Source organism: Thunnus maccoyii, chromosome 7 (assembly GCF_910596095.1).
Source record: "Thunnus maccoyii chromosome 7, fThuMac1.1, whole genome shotgun sequence".
Taxonomy (NCBI): Eukaryota; Metazoa; Chordata; class Actinopteri; order Scombriformes; family Scombridae; genus Thunnus; species Thunnus maccoyii.
In genome coordinates this window covers 7,252,976-7,270,002 of record NC_056539.1, presented here as the reverse complement: position 1 = coordinate 7,270,002, position 17,027 = coordinate 7,252,976, and the positions used below count along the sequence as shown (strand labels likewise).

At 38.7% G+C, this 17,027-nt stretch overlaps 2 protein-coding genes across 3 annotated transcripts; one reads left to right on the top strand and one right to left on the bottom strand.

The window, feature by feature from the left end:
- The first annotated feature begins 2,238 nt into the window (after positions 1-2,238).
- ube3a (ubiquitin protein ligase E3A) lies at positions 2,239-9,533 on the top strand. The gene is made up of 11 exons (XM_042417746.1): positions 2,239-2,489; positions 3,786-3,832; positions 4,158-4,459; positions 4,551-5,761; positions 5,864-6,008; positions 6,686-6,891; positions 7,108-7,272; positions 7,566-7,721; positions 7,811-7,884; positions 8,035-8,178; positions 8,447-9,533. Coding segments are annotated over exons 2-11 (2,526 nt in total). The 5' UTR covers positions 2,239-2,489; positions 3,786-3,830; the 3' UTR covers positions 8,568-9,533.
- Positions 9,534-9,893: 360 nt separating this feature from the next.
- cnga3a (cyclic nucleotide gated channel subunit alpha 3a) lies at positions 9,894-16,499 on the bottom strand. Of its 2 annotated transcripts, XM_042417006.1 has the most exons (8): positions 16,303-16,499; positions 14,087-14,212; positions 13,546-13,635; positions 13,270-13,443; positions 12,257-12,445; positions 12,011-12,112; positions 11,817-11,923; positions 9,894-11,704 (listed from the first exon to the last, which is right to left on the bottom strand). In XM_042417006.1, the coding sequence occupies exons 2-8, from the start codon at positions 14,185-14,187 to the stop codon at positions 10,308-10,310; spliced, it is 2,160 nt and encodes a 719-aa protein (XP_042272940.1). In that variant the 5' UTR covers positions 14,188-14,212; positions 16,303-16,499; the 3' UTR covers positions 9,894-10,307. The 2 variants fall into 2 exon arrangements, with proteins under 2 accessions (XP_042272940.1, XP_042272941.1); XM_042417007.1 differs by lacking the exon at positions 12,257-12,445.
- Positions 16,500-17,027: the final 528 nt, after the last annotated feature.

Sequence of the window (17,027 nt, the reverse complement as noted above, 5' to 3'; positions counted from 1 at the left end):
TAGAAAAGAAAGAAAAATCAATGACTGATACCAAAATTCTGTTTATTTTTTTCAGACTTTTTAAAAAAATCTTTGGTTTTTGGACTCTAATAAATAAACCAAATAAAACAGCCATCAAGAAAGCAGCTCATAAGCAGAAAACCTGCTCGCCTGATGCTCTGTGTGCTTACAGAGACCTCCAGTGTTCACACTAAGAACTGCAGCAATGTGCTAATGTAGAATCTTTATGCTCACATAAGGATGGTGATTAACACCGTGCGTGCTATATTTTTATTCAACTTGTCTTGTCTCAATCTCATTTTCTCACATTCTTAGAATTTTAACATGCTCTTATTAATATTCTGAAAAGTAGTCCGACTGCTTTCAGGAACATGTTCTTGATCATCTATGAATACATTCGCTTATTGTAAAAAATATTAACTTATTTCCATTTCAGGCTCTCTTTGTGAATTAATTTCCATTAGTATTTGCATGCATAACAGCTGTATTTACTTTATTTTGACCTCCATAAACCACACGGTTTAAGATGAAGTCTCTTCAGTGTGCAGCGTGACACGGAGGACTGACGGGTACAGAAACCAAATGTCACACCAAGTGTAAAACTCCACAGTACATCAGGCTCGAACACTGGCAGAATAACAAACATCTCTTCTCCTTAGATAATGCATAATTTACAAAGGCCTATTGCAGAATGAGATGGCAGGCTTTTGACAACCTGCTCTATAGGCCAGCTTTGATTTATGGTTTATGAATATGATTTAGAGGTTATGAATGAGATTGCACTGTGTCTTGGCCTCCATCAACACATATTGCACATGACATTTGCACACTTCATGCTGAAGGTATCCTGGGTCCTGTTCAGTATACAGCAGGTATTACTTAGGGATTTATGCTTTAGTCAACACACCTTTGATAAATAATCCCACTTTTACATATTTCCATAAATGCCATTTTACATAAAAATAGCAAAGTGTATAATAGTCTATGAACTGCTACACATGCACATTGTCAGTGAAAGAATTTAACTAAGTTCATGTACTTAAGTACAATTTTGAGGTATTTGTAGTTAACTTGAGTCTTTTCATTTTATGCTTTATATTTCTTCTTCATAACGTTTCAGGGGGAAATATTGTAGTTTTCACTCCACTACAATTATTCAACAGGTGTAGTCACAGTATCAGATATATAAGAATTTACACAAAATATGATCATTTATAAGATGTTCTGGATTACACCACCCAACAGTATATAAAGTACATCAGATTAGCTCAATCTCAACCAACTGCAACATTCAAATTCTGCTCACACATTAATGCATCAGTATTAACAATCCAATAATATATACAGTATATAATAACACTCACAGATGACATTTTCTGCATAGTGAGTACATTTTTACCTTATAATTTACATCAGTACATATTTACCTCATTTACATTACACATACATTTGACTGATAATATTTCTGTACTTTTACTTTAGTAAGATTGTGAATGCCGGACTTGCATGTAATTGTAATTAACTAACATAAACATCATATTAATGCTTTATTTATGTAAAAGGTCTGAATACCACCACTGCACATAGCAAGCTAGTGACAGTCAATTAGAGGAGCAAGAACCTAAATGAACAGCCTACTCACTTTAATACTTTTTTTTACATTTTATGTTTTTATCTTACATCAGGCGTACAATTAAATTTGTGTGTATGTGTGTGTGATAATGTATATATGTTTTTATACCAGGATTACCTCTTAATATGTGTTTATATTTATACAAGTATATACATATATTTCATTTTCTACTGTCCTGATGATTTCTGTTATCTGAAGCTTTGAGACATTACTGTCTTTTTTAAGTTTAAGCGTATTTATGTTGCTTTTAAAATGCCTTAGTGTATAAACTGTGCAAATAAACCTTTCTTTAACTTTACACTGATACACTACAGAACTGATCTGAATGTATAGATGTATGTAGGTGCTTATAAAACATTAGTCTATCATAAGTGAGCTTAAACCTAAACCTGCCTGTTTAAATCACATAAGTTTATTATATTTATTAAATGCATGATGAAAACATGTGGACTAGAGAATGAACTCTGCAGTCTTATCTGTGCTTTATGGGAATATTTTTTATGTGTTTCTGTGGGTCGTGGAGCGGGGAGGAAGGGGGAGAAGGAGGAGGAGGAGGAGGGGGGAGGTGGGCATGATGTTTAACAGCCTCGCGCTGCATGCCGGGATACATCGCTCTTGTTTACAAGATGGTAGAGGAGGTTATTTTGCTCTGACTTGCAAACAAAAAGTATAACGACTTCCTAACGCTGTCACACTTCAGCCTTACTTACGTGCGTTGCAGCAAAGTCAAGTTGTTTAAAACGGAGCGACGGAAAGTTGTCCGGACTGCATGACGCTGCTGCAGCTCTCTGACTGACTGACTGAAGAGTTTTTGCACTGTCACTGACAGACACAGACAGGACTGTTCAAATCACAGGTTGGTACATGAAGCTGGCGGACACATGGCATGACACTGGATTTAACATTGGAATGAAACACCTCTCTAACCAGTAAAAACAGCTGTTTGGCAGCTCAAATTGTTATCATACCAGTAATTAATGTAATTTAACAAGGCTTAAAATATTGCAAAGTAAGAATGCTTTTTTGTTTTGTTGTTTGTTTGTTGTCAGCTGTGGCTAAATATTCAACAGCACAACATGAGCTGAATTTTCAAGCCTTTAATTCCAACATCAGACCAAACTTCAACATTTCTGGAAGTGCACCTTCACTGATTTAGTTTCCCTGTTGTTTCCACATTTTTATCTTCAGCTGACTGTAATTTCTATAACCAGTGTTCATTAAAAATCTGTCTAATGTTCCTCCAGCACTACTGACCCTCTGCAAATGAACACAGACATGGAGGAGGATTTCTTCAAATCTAGGGCTCAATAAAGACCAAATAAACTGGACTGGGAAGATATATTAACTAGGACTGCAACAATAAGTAAATTAGTTGAAATTAATCAGCGACTATTTTGATAATCAATTAATTGTTTTAGTCGTGTAGTCGTGTTTGTTGTTTTCAACGGCTCAAATGTGACGATTTAATGCTTTTCTTTCTTTCTTTTCTGTCATACATGATAGTAAACTGAATTAGACATTCAGTTTATGTCCAATGTGGTTTTGGACTGTTGGTTGGACAAAACAAGACATGGAGATGTCACTTTTTACTCTGGGAAATTTTATTGGGGATTTTTCATTATCTTCTGACATTTTATAAAAGAAATTAATCAGCAGATTAATTGAATCAGATGAAAATAATTGTTAGTTGCAGCCCTAATATTGACTTATATGTTGGCTGGTGCATAATAAGAAATTTATATACTGAAATGCCAAATATATGTTCGGAGTAATTTAGAAACAGTGACGTCAAGTCCATATCTTGGTATCAGTTCTGTAAAAAACACATTTTTTAAAATCAAAAATTATGTGTTAATGTAAAAAGAACAGAAAGAAAACTGTCCAATATATTAATATATCTGCCAGGGTATACCTGATACATATTACTACTACATAGTACTACATTACTGACATGTGAAAACCATTTTTCTGAATATGATTAATAGTTTATGGCAAATGAGCTAAAAACTGGCTTTGGAAACGTCGTATATAACAGAGACCCTAATATCATGATCATGACTAAGTGCAAAGGGGTGGTCTTTTTTCATGGTAAGCCACACATTTACAGATAATAATATCTTTCATTGGCTTTATTGCTATACTTTTCTTTCAGAGGACTGTCCACCGGGCCTGCAGGAGGGAATCTTAATCCAGCCGAATGTAAGTCACTTTATGTGGACTTGCACTCATCTAGTTAAACTAGCAACACTAATGTACATGCACTTAGTTAAACTAATATGTCTTTCTTCAGAGTTGCACCCGTGTTTTTTTATGTTTCACATCTATGTGTCATTATGTACTAGCCTTTTAAAATAAGAACATGTGTAATAATGCTTGTTCAATGTTAAGTCCTGTACAGTATTGAGGTACATTGCTTGTATTGTATTTTATTATTTGCATTGCAAGTATGTGTTTATGCTTTCAGTTCTAACCAGAGATGATGCTGAATCATGAGTCTGACCTCCTGTTTAAATGTCTTGCGCAGGAACAGAACGACAGCAAAGCATCTAATTGAGCGCTACTTTCGGCAGTTAACTGAAGGCTGTGGAAATGGCAACTGCACGAATGAGTTTTGCGCATCATGCTGTGATTTTCAACCTTTGGATAACAATTCAGCTGCCGTCAAAGCGCTTGAGCTGTTTAAGATTAATGCCAAACTCTGTGATCCTCACCCCTCCAAGAGAGAATCGGACACTCTGCATCCAGACTCCGGCGCCAACGGAAACGCACTGCTGGACGATACGATGAGCAAAACGGATCTCAGTCCCACCAAAGAGGACTTCTCAGGTACTGTAGAACTGACTCTGACTCTTATGGACACTGATGTTGAAGTGTTTCACTCTGTTAATTCAGTTTTTATTTTGCTGTTTTGGTCCAGATGTTCATTACCTCACAGAGAACACTGTTTGTATGATCCTGAGTTCCTGCAAGGAGAAAGGGGACTACTCTGCGCTCATCCGCGTCATTGGCAGGGTTTTCTCAAACACAGACGCCCTGGTGAAGAGTTTTAGGAAGGATAAACCCAACACTACCAAAAACCTTGACTCTTGTAAACCGGCAGACGTCAACAAGCGTGAAAAGAAGAGTGAGCGAACCTCAGAGAAGATGGGTGCTTCCTCTGCAGCTGCTTTACCAGATGAGGCTCCTAATGAAGTGTCCGACCCTTGTGAGGTCACAGTTGACATTGACGCTGTGAGGAGAGTCTATGACAGACTTTTAAGCATCGACCAGGTTGATGCAGCTCTTGTGAACGCACTAGTTTGCCTTACTCCGAATACAGAACTTGACCTGGAATACCTTGATGTGTACGAGACAGACCCAGACTACTTGAATATCTTCATCATCGTGATGGAGAACAGTAACCTTCACAGCCCCGAATACCTTGAATTTGCGTTGCCGCAGTTCTGCAAGGCGATGAGTAAGTTGCCAGTGCCTGCGCTCGCCAGACTGTCAAAGCTGTGGTCCCAGTATGGTCTACCACACATCCGCCGTATGATGGAGACCTTCCAGCAGCTCATCACTTTCACAGTCGTCAGCAACGAATATGATGCTGAAAATCTGGTGAATGATGACGAGACTGTGGTGGCTGCTACCAAGTGTTTAAAAGTTGTCTTCTATGCAAGCATCTTGGGTGGTGATGTGGATGTCGAGCAAAACGAAGACGATGATGAAGACTCAGACTCAGACGAGCTCACACTGCACGAGCTTCTAGGCGAGGAGCGGCTCTATAAGAAGGGTCCTCGGGTTGATCCCCTGGAGAAAGAACTGGGCGTCAGACCCTTAGATAGCAGGAAGCCCCTCATCCCCTTTGAGGATTTTATCAACGAATCTCTGAATGACGTGGTGGAGATGGACAAGGATTTCACCTTCTTCAAGGTTGATGCAGAAACCAAGTTTTCTTTCCAGAGCTGCCCCTTCATCCTGAACATCATCACCAAGAACCAAGGGCTGTACTATGACAACAGGATCAGGATGTACAGCGAGAGACGCCTCACGGCCCTCTACAGCATGGTGCAGGGCCAGCAGCCCAACCCCTATCTCAAACTAAAAGTACGCAGAGATCACATAATCGACGACGCCCTCGTCAGAGTGAGTAACAGCTTGATATGTCGGTGCTCCATTTAGATAGGATGTCAAATTGAGGCTCAGTCCTGCTGTTTGGCAATTCATTTGAATCCCTCTGTGTTTCAGCTGGAGATGATCTCTATGGAGAACCCATCTGACCTGAAGAAACAGCTGTTTGTTGAGTTTGAGGGGGAGCAAGGAGTAGATGAGGGAGGGGTTTCAAAGGAGTTCTTTCAGTTGGTCCTGGAGGAAATTTTCAATCCTGACATAGGTGAGACAAGAAATCACAATCTTACCGTGTTTATATTTTCATCCCATGCATCCCTCTAGTGGTATCATATTTAAGGAATAGTTCATTTTCAGTTTTGGAAAATTTGCTTCTTAGCTTTCTTACTTGAGTTACCATTCTCATATGTGTATGCTAAATATAGAGCTACAGCCATGAAATGGATAGCGTAGCTTAACATAAAGACTGGTTACATGGAAACATGGCTACCATGTTCATGGGGGAAAAAAACATGCACCTCTACAGCTCACAAATTAACACATCTTACCTTGTTTGTTAAAATCTTACAAAAACCAGTGTATAAAAGACATGTTGCAGTGTTGTGGGGGGTTATGACTCCAGGAAGTCACTGCTTCTGGCCAAGAAATAGCTCAAATAACCTCTCGTTTAACCACAACTCATCAGTTTACATTACATTACAATTTTTGTCAAAAATTAAACAAACAAGACATAACATGCTAATTACTGAGCCTTTTGGAGGTGTTTTTTCTCTCTGAACAGAGCCAGGCTTGCTGTTTCCTGTTGCTGGCTTTATATTTAGCACATATTTAGAGACATGAAAATGGTGTCAATCTTCTTAGCTCTACCTCTATGTAACCATTCCTTTAAGTATTTTATTTTTCTTTCTGTTTGTGTTTCTCTCTCTTTGACCTTCTGAACAGGAATGTTCACCTATGATGACGACACAAAACTGTTCTGGTTTAATGCGTCCTCACTGGAGAATGAAGCACAGTACACTCTCATTGGAATCGTTCTGGGGCTTGCCATTTACAACAACTGCATTCTGGATGTGCATTTCCCAATGGTTGTCTACAGGAAACTCATGGGCAAGAAAGGGACCTACTTGGACCTGTCAGATTCACATCCAGTACAGTAACTTTCCCCAAAGTTAATGCACAGTGAAAGACAATGCATCAGTTTGACAGACATCTGTGATGTGCATGGTGTTATAATACTGTATTTTACAGGTAAAATCAGCAAAATAATGTAGCAGTTTTCAGAGTTGCTGGAAAGAAACCATAAACATAAAACTAACTGTTTTATTGCTATAGCAGTTAAATGGCTGTTGTTTCTCCTATTGCAGGTTCTCTACCAGAGTCTGAAGGAGTTACTCGAACATACTGGCAATGTGGAGAAAGACATGATGCTCACCTTCCAGATATCACACACAGACCTTTTTGGAAATCCAGTCTTACATGACTTGAAGGAGAAAGGAGACCAGATCCCTGTTACTAAGGAGAATAGACAGGTGAAATGTCTAAAAAACATAATTTTCAAAAGCACAACGGTGCTCTTTTAAAGGATGATCATGTTTTTTTACAGTTAAAGAGCTGCAGTAAGATTATCATGTTAGTGGATGGACATTAATTTGCAGTTGGTACACCAGACAGGAGCTTGATATCATAATTGTAATTTTCTTCACCACATTTCATTAAAAAGTTATTAAGTTATTTTACTGCAGTTATGACAGAAATTAAGTAATGGGCAATTGATTTACTGTATATTTTATGTTTTTTTGCTGTTTCTATCTGTAATTCACAGGAGTTTGTGGATCTGTATGTAGAGTACATACTGAACAAGAGTGTGGACAGACAGTTCAGAGCCTTCAAAAAAGGTTTCCTGATGGTCACGAATGAGTCCCCAATGAAATATTTGTTCAGACCTGAAGAAGTAGAGCTTCTTATCTGTGGAAGCAGGGTGAGGAAACAAACCAGAGGTTTGATATTTGTTGCTCTATTGCGGCCAGTGTTTGATTACTTAGAGTTTCATCTTTTATGATTTCACAGAAACTTGACTTTGAAGCACTTGAAAAGACAACAGAATATGACGGCGGTTATAGCAAAGACAGTCAAATTATCAAGTAAGTCTGATTTTTTTTTTAACCATCCAGAGCACACTAGTTTAATTATAATGTGAAAGCATGTTATAACCAGCAGGACCTAATACAAAATTGACAGATTTTATTATTCTGGTCATTGTTGTTTAAAAATTTCTTTTGTTTTCTGTGCAGAGATTTCTGGGAAACGATTCACTCATTTGGAGAGGAGCAGAAGAGGTTATTTCTTCAATTTACCACAGGCACAGACAGAGCACCAGTTGGCGGGCTCGGCAAATTAAAAATGATCATCACCAAAAATGGCTCTGACTCAGACAGGTACAGTACAGCCAGCTTTTCTGTTCGGTTTTATTTAGATATCTTCAGCCACACAAGCCCTTTTGTCCCTATTTTATCATCCAACATACCTGAAAATATGACTGCAACTGATGATTTGTTACTTCTTTGTTATGTGTGCTTATGTGAGTAAAGATTCAGAACATTCTGCTGATGCTTAAACGCACACTATAAGCTTTTCTCAGTTCAGATCTGTCTCTTTTTTAGAGCCAAGCCAGGCACTGCTCTTACTTTCCATCCTTTCTTGCAGGCTACCAACCTCGCACACCTGCTTCAATGCGCTGCTGCTTCCAGAGTACTCCTCCAAGGAAAAACTGAGAGAAAGACTCCTCAAGGCCATCACTTATGCCAAAGGATTTGGGATGCTGTGACCGATCCACAAAGAAAGTTTTCTGACTGCATTTAATTTTTTTTTTTTATTTCAACAAAAAAAGGGAGTATCACAAATATACTGAGGGAAATGCCATAAAACAAAATGCTGCAATAACCCTGTGCCTAACCAACCTCTACCAGTCAAACTCCGCTGTCGGCCTTTCACTCTGAGGCCTTGTTTCCTTTGAGAGTCGGTTTCATATACATTAGGTTTCCCAAAGAGTTTAACAAGGCACTTAAATAATTTATTTTTTTCACGTGTGTTTTGTTTTTGAGTAAACATGAAGAGTATTTGATTTGTGAAACTGTGAAAGTGCACTTACACACAAGATATAAGTGAATGTCAGCACATATATTTATTGATTTTGTTTGACTTTTGTCTTGTATTTCAGTTCTTCATAATGTAGTAGTATTCAGTCTTCAGGCTCTCTTCACACACGTCACTGTACTGGGTGCAATGGTGCTTCTAGGGTACAACAGTCATTGTATATTGAGGTGAACCCCTGTATATTACTGCTGATCCAGATCTCCTTATTGACAAGCTTATATTATTACTACACAACAATTTTCCTGTCAGTGTGACAAACTCACCACTAACTAACCTGAAGGTTATTTTAAAGTGTTTCTGTGTTGCACCTCTTGTATTACGTTTATAATGAATATTGTACTTTGTGTTGTGAAACAGTAAATCTGACCAGATGGTGTGGTTTCAATAGCTTGCAGGGTTTCAAAGTACTGACTGGTCAGTCCAGACTGTCACATCTGGGTTTGTTTGCTATGAAGTGTCACTGATTACACATTTGTGAGTGCGTCGCCAAAATGTGCAATGCCTGTATACAAAAGAGTCACATCAAATGTTTTATTTGGCCAAATATCTCAGGTACATAAAGAATATGCAGATAATGTGAAACTCTAATGTAAAGCAACTATTATGCAAAGCGAATAAAGGTGAAATGATCTATAAACTTGGTTTTAAAGATGCATTGAAGGAACTCCCACTAAACACGTATGATATAGATAACTTAAAGCTGCTGTAATCCAAATTTTTTACACTAACAATGGGTCACATGACTACTTGTACGTGAAAGGTACTGCTCTTCATCACCCAACTCTGCAGTTCCTCAAAGCTCTACAGAGATTTATAGCATCTTTCAACTCATTGTTTTCGTTTTCCGGCCCACAACTCAAAGACTCAGACAATTAATCAAAAAATATGTGCCATAATGTTCACACTACTACAGAAAAGATCTTTTTCTTTTATCTACAAAATGACAAATTAGACAAATACAGTGTTTGTTATATGAACATTTTAATGTCAATTCACATATAACTTTGCAGATTTATAGGTCACATTCATTTGTACATTTATATTTACAGTATCAAATGGATATTCAGTTGCAATATTGTGTGTGAGTTGTAGTTTATACTCTACAGATGGATCAAGTTATTTTCTGGGGAAAAAATCATTCCTCATTACTCTAAGGCTATGAAAAGCCTTTTTTTTTGCATACACGAGAGCTTCTGATCAACATACTCAGTTTCATGACAATATCAAAGGGAAAGCCAATCATAGCATACACATAAATATATATTTCCTGCATGCACTGTACACAGTTTGACACAGGATGATGATAGACGTGTATAAATAGATATAAACATGGGCCTTTAAAAATTGTCATTTTACTATTCTAAATGAAAAATCCCTTCATTTCCTGTAAAGTCCTTGGGTATGTCTCATATTACTGCACTTTTTTGTCCTTGTCGGCCACCACTTCAGATAGGTCCTCTGGCTTCATGGATTTCACTTTGTTCTCCATCTCAGTGACCCTCTGCTTCATCCTTGACTGGTTGGAGGTGAACTGTGCCATGAGCTGGGCAAACTTGGTCTGCATGACATCCAGGTTGCCCTGCAGTTTGAAAATCTTCTCTTCCAGGTCTTTTGGATCTGCACCGGCGTTAGCGACCGCTTCATCAATCAGATTGTCTTTCATCAGGATGGCTTTCCCTTTCTCCTCTAGAGCCTTCTTTGCATCTGGATACTCAGTGAGCGCTTCCATCAAGTCGTCTTTGGACAGGGCAAAGAGATCAGAGTAACCTACACTTCTGATGTTGGCGGTTCTCCTGTTGCCTGCCTTACTGCCCTTGATGCCCAATATACTGATTTCCCCAAAGTATGCACCATCACTGAGCACTACAAACTGAGTGACTCCGTCATCGGCCACCACAGCTAGCTTCCCCTCCTTGATGATGTACATCTCCCTGCCAATATCCCCCTTCTTACAGATGTAATCTCCAGGACTGAATACTTGTGGCTGCAGCTTGAGCACTAATTCAATCAGCAAACCAGCTTCACAATCCTGGAAAATACGCACTTTTTTCAGTGTGTCCAGATGCACGTTGATGGCAATCTCAGCTTTGAGCTTATCTGGTAGGTTCTTTAAAACCTCTTTCTCATCACAGGTCTTCTTCTCCGTCCACAGGTAGTCGAACCACTTGATGACCCTGGCCTCCAGGTCTTTGGTGACCTTTCGAAACTGCATGTACTGCTTTATGGAGTCGATCTTTGCCTGGAACTCAGCACGAGAGGCGTTCATGTTGGAGATCATGGCACCGACATTACCAACGATACTAGCGAAGATCAGCACACCAGTGAGGAAATCGGCAATGACAAAGAGGTATTCAACATCCTTAACCGGTGGAGGTGTCTCTCCAATGGTGGTGAGGGTCAGCGTGGACCAGTACAGGGAGTAGATGTACTTTCTGGCCAAGCGGCCATGCTCTGGGTGGCTGATATTGGGATACACCCAAGTGTCCGATCCAAAACCAATGGTTTTTGAAATGGCAAAGAACACGCAAGCGTTCCAATGGATAATAATGAGGATATAAAGTACGAGATTGCTGATTCGAAACATGTTCGGGAAGCTGGTTCTGGTTTCTGTCCGCTCGAAAAACTCAAAAAGCCTTGGCATTTTACAAAGACGGTTAAATCTGTACTCCGGGTTGTTGTATCCGAATTTCAGGAACAGTAGATCAGTGGGTATCATTGAAATCATATCGTACTTGAACTGAGATGTTGTTTTGTATTTACTTCTCAGTTTCTTGCCATCTTTAACCAGCAGGCCTTGTTCCAAGTAACCTGAAGAACAAACAGAAAATTAGCAGCCAAAACTACAGAGGAAACAAAATGGTTAAAATAATTCTACATACAAATTCTGTCTTAATAATATCTTCATTTTCAAGAATCTGACCTGTCCTGGATCTGACAAATGTGTCTGCGTAGTAGATGAAGTCTGAGGTGTAATCCAAGAATATCCAGAGTCTTGTATATGTCTCCTGGAGTTCATTAAAACAGGCTCTAGAAGACAAGATGGAGATGTTTTAAATTTTGTGAACATCCCACTGAGTGAGGAATAAGTTGTGAAGCCTGTGATGTAGACATTACCTTGTTACGATCATCATCAGGTTGTAAAACACTGGGCCAGCAATGATGGTCAGCCATCTGTAATACTGGTCTGTAGCTGGATCCATAATCCAGATTTCTTTCCTAAAAACAACTCAACGTTAATGATTTTGTTGCAAGATTTTATGGATTTTTTTCAACATCAGTGTGAAACAGACAGACATGTTTGTTTTCTGTAATTAACTTTCCATGTCCCACTAGACTCATTGTATCTAATAGAGTACTTACGGGGGCTCCTCTTTCTTTTTATCATCTTTCTTATCATCCTTCTTATCATCTTTCTTCTCGTCCTTTTTCTCATCCTTCTTCTCATCCTTCTTCTCCTCTTCCTTCTTGTCCCCGTCTTTCTTCTCGTCTTTTTTCTCTTCCTCTTTTTTCTCATCTTTTTTAATCTCGTCTTTCTTGTCCTCTTTTTTGCTATGGATCATAAGTTTAGTTTTTATGTTGGTGAAAAAAGGGGCAGAGATGGTCTATGAGGGATTGTCGGAAGGCTACTAGACTACATGGGGGGAGGTCCAGCGGAGGTCTCACATTTGTCCAGCAGATGGCACTAAAACACAGCTGATTTTCATGTCTCCTTTCAATATTTACTACTTGAAAACTTTTATTTGCTAAAGAAAAAGTTCTTCACTATCAGTCCTGAAGTCTAAATCAGGACAGCTTACACAAAGACTTGCAACAAAACATTCCCACAAGCAATCAAAGGGACTGAGGAGGTGTTAAGGAGATACTAAAGAGGAATTGAGCATGGGAAACATGTTTCTATGCTATTAGCTATGCTATTGAGTGTAGAATATACCACAGTTGCACCTGACATCCAGCATGATCCATGACTTATTTTTCTAAAAATCTACTTCTATTTTTGTTCTATTTTCTGACACAGATACACATACACTTACTCGTCTGTGTTGTTGCAGTTATTCATGTTGTAAGCAGCTAGCGGCCACTTACTGGCATGACTTTGGAAAGAAATGAAGGACAACGTTTTTGCACAGCGAACCCTCACAGTGTCTCACAGTGATTGGCTTTTTAACATGCTTTTCTAGTTCCATGCAGCCCAGTTTGGTTCATTAAAGGTTTGAGCCAGTTGTTACTCATGTCATGTAGCTTCATCGTTTGGTTTATCGAGTTTATTTGAAAAATTGCAAAGACAACCTGAAAGACTGTCTTTGTGAGTGCAGACAATTTAGCCTTTTACGCACTGACTATCATCAGTGCTGCTACATGTGTACAGTACTTACTTTCTCTTGCGGAGTGCATCATTGTGACCCACAGACTGGGCATTGCTCTCTCGACTGGAGATGTCTTTGAGCTCAGGGCCTCTGAAACGCTCAAGGAAAGAGTCATGCCTCTCTGCTTCAGGGTTCATTCTGTGAGACGCCCAATTCCGCAGCATGAAGAAGAAGTAAGAGAGCCTAGAGGGTCAGCAGGAGGTAAAAGAAGTACAGAGTGACACCCATCTAGGCTAGGAGTAGACTGATTCAGAATACATAGATATCCGCTAAGATCTGTTTTACCTGGCCATTGCCCCAGCACCTGTGAATGAATCTCTGTGGGACCCTGAGGTCAGCGCTCTTTCACAGTTGTCTTCACAAAGAGAGTGAGCTCTGGGAGACAGCAGGTGGGGAAAAAATTGTGACATTGACAAGATCGTGTTGGGAAAAAATAATCAGTGCAAATTCTACCAGAAGCTACCAAGTGACTAGAGTGACTGCTTGATAGAGTGTATTGCAAAAAGCATTGATATGGTAGAGAGGTGTTCAGTCTAGCACCTGAAATCAAAACCTTAAAAGCAGTACATGATTAAAGGTGCACTATGTACGATTTGGCCATAATTTTAGTTTTGACATTATGTCAAAGACATCTATGTATTGTGTTGTAGAGATATCTACTGAAGTTAGCATGCTAACCAGCTGGCCACTTTGTACCTCAATGGACTGTGATTTCTGGTGATATGCTGCCCACTATTTGTTTGGTGCAGGTGGCCAAATCTTTCATAGTACACCTTTAATGTTTTAACATTACTTGAATCTTAAGAATTTTGTGGTGATATCAGACCTGCTGTCCCCATTCTCAATGACGGCAAGCTCATCATCAGGCGTGTCGCTGGACAACCGCTGTCTGGGTGAAAAGGATTTTTCGATGCCGATTTTCGCCATGTTGTCGTGTTTGGCCTTTGCTGGCCTGGAGCACAAAGGTACAGAGAAACACACAGCGTAAGAGACTGCCATGTTGTGGCAAGAACATCAGATGAGGCCAGAAATCTCACATGAAAACACAGCCTAGTGTCAAACTAAGCATATGTACGTGCTTTGTTATGCTTTTTAGAGACCAGTGACATACTTGGAAAATGACTGCAAAACACACATGTATGCTGCCTTTAATCACTGCTCATTATTCCCATAAAACTCCCCAAATATCACTTGTGAGAGATATGTTGTTGATGTGTTTACTGAAAACTACTCTTCACTCTCTGTCAGAGAGTAGCACCTAAAAATACATCCTCATTATGTCCTTAACACTAAACAGGATCAGTGCCCTCTCTCTGTGAACGGTCTGTGATCTCTGGTAATAGCACTCTGTGATCAGCTGGTTTTTAAAATAACTAAGCTATGGCTTATGGTTAGAGTGGAGTTGCTATGTTCAGTCATGTATACAACAGGTTAAGTCTATTAGGGCACCACTTAAAGAACAGGTTCAATTGTACGTGGCTGAGGACAGTAACTCTATTCACTTCAAGGTACAGTCTGAAGAAACAGTCCAATCAGCCTTACCATATGATCCTGTAAAGTCTCCAGGAATTACATTTACAAAAATGTTATGTTCTGATATAGTTCATTCTTTGGGAATTTCCTACCAAATTAAGATTCTAAAAGGGTCACAGTTTTAATGGGTTTTTTGCCTGAAATAATATATTTATAATATATGTATATATATATATTTGTTTGTTCAGCAATTTGCTGGTAAATAATGACTCACGGATCTCTGGGGAACACCAATGTTTGTAACACGTGCAGACATGTAGATTAGTACTAATACCAAGGAGTTAACCAACCCCCACTAAATTAAATCACACTGACAGAATCATCCTGAAGCTGTGTGCTTGAAGGATGACTAAAGGTAAACCCAACGCTGCTTCTGTACACTAAACATGAGTTACATCATCATCATCATCATCTCTGAACCACACTGTAGTTTTGTTCATCCAGAGAATCCATATTTACAATGAACACCTTGGAGAGAAAAACATATTAAGGTTTTTGGTTCAATTATACCACAAATTCATAAAAATACCTTTATAATATGTTCATTTATCCAGTGACTATTTACAGGAACTGAATTTACTGATGCACAAAACCTGAGCCTGACTAACATCTGATATTTGAATCTGATCCCAAAATTTGCAAAATAACAGCTTCTGAATTATCTGCCAATGCTGAAAATTTCTTGAACATTTTTAGAATATACTGATGTAACAATGCTCTCTAGTCGGTGTATAAAGGTGTATAATGGTGTATAATAAACTGCTCTTTAAAATCAGAACCATAGTTTACATTATTGCTGGTTTTGTTCCTGGAGATTAGATGTCCTGCTGCACACAGGTGTCAAGACCCACTAAGAGGCTTGAGACTTGTGGTGAGGTTATGCATCCATTAGCTTTATCTGGTTTTCTTTAAAGAAATAGCTCAATACGCTTATTAAAGCCAGTTACACATGTAAAATGATATGGTGATTTGATGCTGATTTTCAATAGACTGGTAGTTTCTCCATCATCTCCTACAAATACACACATTTTAATAAGCCTTGGCTATATTCCTGCATGCACTGTGTAACTAACACATTATTTTTTGGATATTTGGCATCTGCTAAAGGTTTAAAATAACCTTATGAGTCAAATTGAATTCCAGTATTTGATTATGCTTTATAATATGAGCATGCGTGTTTACATTTTTCTGTGTTGTCCCTGTAGCCAACACTTTTAGCATTTTAGCTCAGTGATAAGTTGCCTCAACATCATGCCCTGAGCAAAACATATAAAAGCCTTGACAGGTGTTAGTGGAATATTTGAGCATCTCCGATCATTCACCTGCTGCTGTGATAAACTGCATAGCATCTAAAACTCAAGAACGACAGAAACCGATTGATTAAATCTCTATAAGAATATGTCAGGGAGGTTTTAGTGATACATATTTTTCTTTTAACCATTAGATCTGAAATTCAAACTATCTCGAAGTCTCTGATGGCAGAATAAACGCTGTTGGCTGATGACCCACCTGGATGAAGCTTCTCACAATGAGTTTTGCAAAACGATAAAACAAGTAGTTCCTCTCTGGTTGCTTCTGTATAAATCCATCTTCCAAACACAAATGTAATATTATCTCCAGCGAAATATTTCCGATCCCTTTTGTCCGCGCACAGCGTCACCAAAAAGTATCGTTACCGGCTGTCCATGATTGGCAGCAGCGGCTGAGCTGGATGAGAGAGGAGAGACTGAGCTGACAGGTCCCACATCAGACAAGGGGAGGAGTCCTGTCATCACTATCCCCAACTCACAGCACACACACACAAACATGACTGCAGAGATCATGAAATACATTTCATATCTACCAATCAAAAGGCAAATATATGAAAAATGTAGGGATGATAAATAATAACGGTGGCAAATAAACTCTAAAGTAAGCAAATAAAATCTTATATGCTGTGTGTGCAGTTAAAAGCTAAATATTAATGAATGACAACAGTTACAGCATATTAATTCAGTTGAGTTAAACTAATCCAAACTAATTATTTCAGAGAGACAATTTGAGTGAAAATGAAAAGTTTCTCATAAAGAAAATATCTTTTTTCCTCCATATTGTAAGTTCATCTTTATTAAAATATGCTTGTAACAACTGGTCAAAGTTGAGGCAACATGTTTTTCTCTTTTACATCATACAAGTTCTCATATGACAGAAACAGACCTGTTGATCACCTGCTGTTGCACCAAGATTATATCTTA